The sequence below is a fragment of the Myotis daubentonii genome, chromosome 7, assembly GCF_963259705.1.
Source record: "Myotis daubentonii chromosome 7, mMyoDau2.1, whole genome shotgun sequence".
NCBI classification, from domain to species: Eukaryota; Metazoa; Chordata; class Mammalia; order Chiroptera; family Vespertilionidae; genus Myotis; species Myotis daubentonii.
Genome location: NC_081846.1, coordinates 86,358,682 through 86,364,681, shown reverse-complemented (window position 1 = coordinate 86,364,681; position 6,000 = coordinate 86,358,682). Strand labels below are relative to the sequence as shown.

The window sequence follows — 6,000 nt, the reverse complement described above, 5'->3', positions numbered from 1 at the left end:
TCGGGAGGTTGCGATGCCACCCTCAGTCACGCTCAGGGTAGGGCTGACTGGGGGGTTGGGGCACCGCCCCATCACACTCAAGACAGGGTCAATGGGGAGGTTGCGGCACCACCCCGTCACGCACAGAGCAGGGCCAATCAGGGGGTTGGGGCGCTGCCCCCTGTCACTCACAGAGCAGGGCCCATCAGGGGGGTTGGGGCTCCATAGCCTGTCACACACAAGAGCGAGGTCGATCAGGGGGTTGGGGAGCTCCCCCCTGTCACACACAGAGCAGGGCCCATCAGGGCGTTGGGGAGCTCCCCCATCACTCACAGATTAGGGCTGATAGGGGAGTTGGGGCACCGCCCCCTGTCACACACAGAGCAGGGCTGATCAGGGGTTGGGGTGCCGCACCCTGTCACACTCAGGGCAGGGCCGATGGGGAGGTTATGGCTCTACCCCATCACACACAGAGCAGGGCCCCTGGGGGGCAGTTGGGGCGTCGCCCTCTATCACCCACAGAGCAGGGCCGATCACGGGGTTGGGGCGCCGCCACTGTCACACTCAGGGCAGGGCCGATGGGGAGGTTATGGCTCTACCCCGTCACACACAGAGCAGGGCTGATCAGGGGGTTGGGGCGCCTTCCCCTGTCACAAACAGAGCAGGGCCGATAGGGAGGTTGTGGCCCCACCCCCTGTCACACACAGAGCCGCAGGGCGATCAGGGGGTTTGGGCGCTACCCCGTCACGCTGATCCCGGTGCTGGGAGGCATATTACCCTTTTACTATATAGGATAGAGGCCTGGTGCATGGGTGGGGGCCAGCTGGTTTGCCCTGAAGGATGTCCTGGATAAGGGTGGGGGTCCCCACTGGGGTGCCTGGCCAGCCTGGGTGAGGGGATGATGGCTGTTTGCAGCTGGTCACACACCCTTCAGTGTGGGGGTCCCCACTGGGTTGCCTGGCCAGTCTGGGTGAGGGGCTGAGGGCTGTTTTCAGGCTGGCGGTGACGGAAGCTCCCAACTGCTCCTTTTTTTCCTTTTTTTTTTTATTCTGGGCCAGCTTTAGCTCTGAGGCTCCAGCTCTTAGGCCTCTGCTACTGAAAGCAGGTATCTGGTTTGTTTTGGTTCTATAATCGAAACAATGTATAACTCCAGCTCTGAGATCCCGGCTTGCTGAAAGCAGGTTTCTGGGGTTTTGTTTAGCCTCTATATTTGTTACAGCGTTTCAAACAGCAGGCCTAGAGGCTGGCAAGGCAGGCGGGGAACGTTTCAGTCCTCCGTCACTGAAGCAAGCAAGCCTCATGTTAATTTCAAGCTGCCTGGCTGCCGGCCGCCATCTTGGCTGGCAGTTAATTTGCATATCGCCCTGATTAGCCAATGGGAAGGGTAGCGGTCGTATGCCAATTACCATGTTTCTCTTTTATTAGATAGGATAACATTAAAGGATATTAAAAAATATTTTAAATTCATTATTATTTTCAGAAAGAGGTTAAGATCATATTTGGGTAAGATAAGTCATCATCCTACTACATTTTGAGACTCAATTTTAAAAAAAAAAAAGGTGGCATATGCACATGGCAATTGGAAGAATACCAAAGGGTAAAAAGAAAAAGAAATTTTGCCTTTCATCCCAGCCTCCAATTTATGTCCAGGAGAGCAATCCTATTTTTTAGTTGCTAATATATCCTTTCAGAGATATTCTACATACAACACACAAGTGACCATCAAGACGGTTTTTCCTTTTTTTCTGTAAAACGTAAGTACATAATGTTGTTCTGCATTTTGTTTCTTCATTTTTTTTAATCCTCACCTGAAGATATTTTTTCCATTGATTTTGAGAGAGAGTAAAAGGGAGGAAGGAGGGGGAGAGGGAGGGAAAGAAAGAGGGAGGAAGAGAGAGAGAGAGAGAAACAATGATGTGAGAGAGATATATCAACTGGTTGCCTCCCGACCAGGGCTGGGGAGTCAAACCTGAGGGCCAATGCTCTAACCCTCAGCAAAACTGGCCAGGGCCATTTTCTTTTTTTCTACTTTATCTTTGAGATCATGTCAGATTAGTAAAAAAATTTCATTCTGTTTAGTGGCTCTACTGTATAAATATATCATCCTTTATTTAACAGATATTTAAGTTGCTGCTAATCTTTTTGCTATCATAAACAACTGCACTGAATACTTTTGAAAACCTAAAATTTTGGGGCACATTACAAGAAACCTATTTGTGTGGGCAATAGGAAGAAATGACAATGCTGAATCAAAGTATATGTGCATTTAGAATTTTGTCAGAGAGTACCAAATTGCTCTCCAAAGAGATTGCACATATTTATACTTTTACCATAATGTATGAGAAATGATTGTTTCCTGATAATGTCCTTAATAAAAAGTGTAACTCTGTTTTTTTCTTTTGGTACACCTGACCTAACCTGGACTTATTTGACAGGAACATCTGAGTTGATCTCGTCTAAGACTGTTAGTGGAAATATCTATAGTTGGCATGTTTAATATAATATACTCATTATAGCCTGCTAAGGTTGTTACCTATATAATATATGATCTATGCACTTAATAACCTTAAAGAAGTCCAAAAAATTTCTAAATTCTGAAGCATCTTTGATCTCAAGTTTTCAGATAAAGAATATAGACTTATATATAGTATTATCAAACTTTCCGACATTTCAGTCTAATAAGTAAAAAATAGTAATTCTTTGCAGTTTTGATTTGCATTTTTCTTTTTAAGAAAAGTGTATTTTTATTTAACTGTTAGTATTATTTTTTAAAGTGTTATAATGGTATTGTGGTTTTGTTAAAAAAATAAAAATAAAAAAGGTCCCCAGAGATACATACTAAAATAGTTAATCATCACTATTCACAGATTCTGTATTTGAAAGTTTGCCTGCTTGCTAAAATTTATTTGTAATCCCAAAGTGCTTGTAGAGCTTTCATGGTTATTTACAGACATGTCCAAAGAGGTAAAAAATCTTAGCCACCCAAAGTGTACATTTCCTGTTAATGTTGGTAAGATGCTGTTCTGCCTTCTTGCTTCTGCTCTCATACTTAAACAACTGCCCTTTTTACAGTCTATGTAGTGCTATGTTTTAAAATTTTTGTGCTTGTTGTTAGCGATTTCACTGTTTAAAACAGTCCCCAAGTGCTAAAGTGCTGCCTACTGTTCTAAGTGTAAAGAGGCCATGAAATGCCTTATGGAGAAAATACACATTAGATAAGCTTCTTTCAGGCATGAGTTATAGTGCTGTTGGGTGTGAGTTCAATGTTAATTAATCAACAATGTGTATTAAATAAGGTATCTTTAAACAGAAGCAAGGTTATGTACTGATTAACTGACAAAAATGTTGCAAATAGAGGCTCATGGGACCCATACCATATATTTTTCCCTTGCAGCAAGGATTCAGTATTTGCTAATTCAGGGTTAATGAAGACTTTATAGACTATCACAAATAACAAGAATTGATTGTATTTACAAAAAGTGATATATTTGATTTAAATAAATCTGGGGGGGGAGGGGGTAGTGTTTAGATCAGCTGTGGGCAAACTACGGCCCGCGGGCCGGATCCAGCCCGTTTGAAAGGAATAAAACTAAAAAAAAAAAAAAAAAAAAAAAAGACCGTACCCTTTTATGTAATGACTAGGGGCCTGGTGCACGAAATTCGTGCACTGGGTGTGTGTGTGGGGGGAGTGTCCCTCAGCCCAGCCTGCCCCCTCTCACATACTGGGAACCCTCAGGCGTTGACCCCCATCACCCTCCAATCGCAGGATCGACCCCTTGCCCAGGCCGGACGCCTCTGGCCTAGGCGTCCGGCCTGGGCAGCGGGGACCCGCAGTTGCAGCGGCCCCGCGATCGTGGGCTTCGCTTTAGGCCCAGGCAAGGGACCCCTAGCTCCTGGGACTGCCAGCTTCGACCGTGCCCAGCTCCCATTGCTGGCTCCACCCCTACTTCCTGCTATCACTGGCCAGGGCGGAAAAGGCACCTGATTCTCCGATCATGGCTGGGGGGCAGGGCAAAGACGGGCCCAGGGCCGCCTTTGCCCTGCCCCCCAGCTCTTAGCTCCCCCCTGGGTTTCCGATCACTGTCAGTGGCAGGGGGCTTCTTCCTGCTTTCCCTTTCGCCTCCCTGCATTGTGCCTATGTATGCAAATTAACCGCCATCTTGTTGGCAGTTAACTGCCAATCTTAGTTGGCAGTTAATTTGCATATAGCCCTGATTAGCCAATGAAAAGGGTAGCTTGTACGCCAATTACCATTTTTCTCTTTTATTAGTGTTGATGTTTACTTTGAATTTATATTAGTTCACACAAACACTCCATCCATGCTTTTGTTCCGGCCCTCCGGTCCAGTTTAAGAACCCATTGTGGCCCTTGAGTCAAAAAGTTTGCCCACCCCTGGTTTAGATGGAACAAGATTAGCCATCCTATATAATAAAAGGCTAATATGCAAATCAACCAAACTGCGGAACAACCGGTCACTATGACACACACTGACCACCAGGGAGCAGACGCTCAATGCAGGAGCTGCCTCCTGGTGCTCAGTGTGCTCCCACAGGGGGAGTGCTGCTCAGCCACAAGCCGGGCTCACGGCTGGTAAGTGTAGCGGCGGTGGTGGAGACTTATAGAGCTCTTTATCTATTGATGAAATAAGCCCTTTATACTATTTAAAAAATTCAGTTTGTCATTTCATTTTAGTACTTTTCAAAGCATCCCTCAAATTAAAATTTATACATTGCCCAACTCATCAATCTTCTGTTATATCTCAGACATGTACCTAAGCTTAGAAAAGCCTTCTCCCTTCTGAGACTTTAAACAATTTGCACATATTCCTCCAAGTATTTTCATGTCCATTTCATACATTTATATTTGATACACCTAAAATGTATGCTGGCCTCAAGAATGTGTAAAGTGTTTATAGATCAATTATATGATGTGTGGATTTGTTCCAAAACAATGTGGATGTGTGGGTGCACGGTGGGGGGATAGATGAAACAAAATTGGCCATTAGTTGGTAATTGTTGAAGCTGAGTCATATGTATAAGGAGGTTCATTTTACTTTTTCTCTACTTATGTATGTTTAAAATTTTCTGTAATACAAAGTAAAAATAGTAATCCTCTTTTTGCCCCATGGGGGTGGGAGGAGACCTCCTTCCCATGGTATATTCTCGACAGACCTAATTCATTTACTAGATCATCAGTTTTACCTTAAATTGTTTGCGGGTAGTTTTTATCGCGTGCTAACAGGTGGCGCGGGCCATTTTTGCTAATTTTTTGTGCAAATGGCAACATTCAGTAAAATTATGATAACTTTAGTTTACGTATTTATATGTTACCTGCATTCTACCGCTAGTCTATAAAAAACGTATTAATACGTGTCCTGAGCCGCTCTACTACCAGTCAACGTAAAACGTATAAATATGTTTCCCACATACAATGTGTTAAATAATTTAAAAGGCTATCTCTACCGTGAACAAAATTCTAGTCTTTATTTCAGCCTATTTCTAGACTAGATTATTCCATTTCACTCTTCTATGTATATATTAATATGCCAGTATCAAACTATTTTTAACATTAATTTTATAATATTTTAAAATATGTAAAAGTTTTAATATTCTCTCAAGGTTAGGCTTTTAACAAAAAGTAATAAATCTCAGTTTATAGTGGCACTTCTTATACCAATGATATAATAAAAATAAACTTACATTTATATAATTTGCATTGATATAATCTTCATTACCCTTTAAAATGACCCGTGTAGCATCATCTGAAAAAATTTCAAAAGAAAATTTTTTTAGTAAAGTTATGTTAAAAAGATTAAAGCCTAACATACAGAAATCACAGATACTTACAAGGCGAAATATCTCTGTATCTATTTTTGGAAATATTCTGAGGTAATTTGGCACAAGACATTGTCATTCCAGGTTTTTTCCGATATAGTTGCTAAAACAAAACAAAACAAAACAAAAAGGTACGAGATCAGCAAGCTATCAAAAGTTATCATTTTGTTTTTCCGACTTGTTCCTA

General features: G+C 42.6%; 1 protein-coding gene across 10 annotated transcripts in view; it reads right to left on the bottom strand.

Moving 5' to 3' along the window:
* PTPN4 (protein tyrosine phosphatase non-receptor type 4) overlaps positions 1-6,000 on the bottom strand; it is a 230,908-nt gene that overhangs the window by 28,471 nt on the left and 196,437 nt on the right. For all 10 annotated transcript variants that reach the window (XM_059704692.1, XM_059704696.1, XM_059704697.1 and 7 more), the window contains 2 exons: positions 5,826-5,916; positions 5,679-5,740 (listed from right to left, as the gene is read on the bottom strand). In XM_059704692.1, the coding sequence (XP_059560675.1) occupies positions 5,679-5,740; positions 5,826-5,916 (153 nt within the window). The remainder of the gene's footprint in view (positions 1-5,678; positions 5,741-5,825; positions 5,917-6,000) is intronic.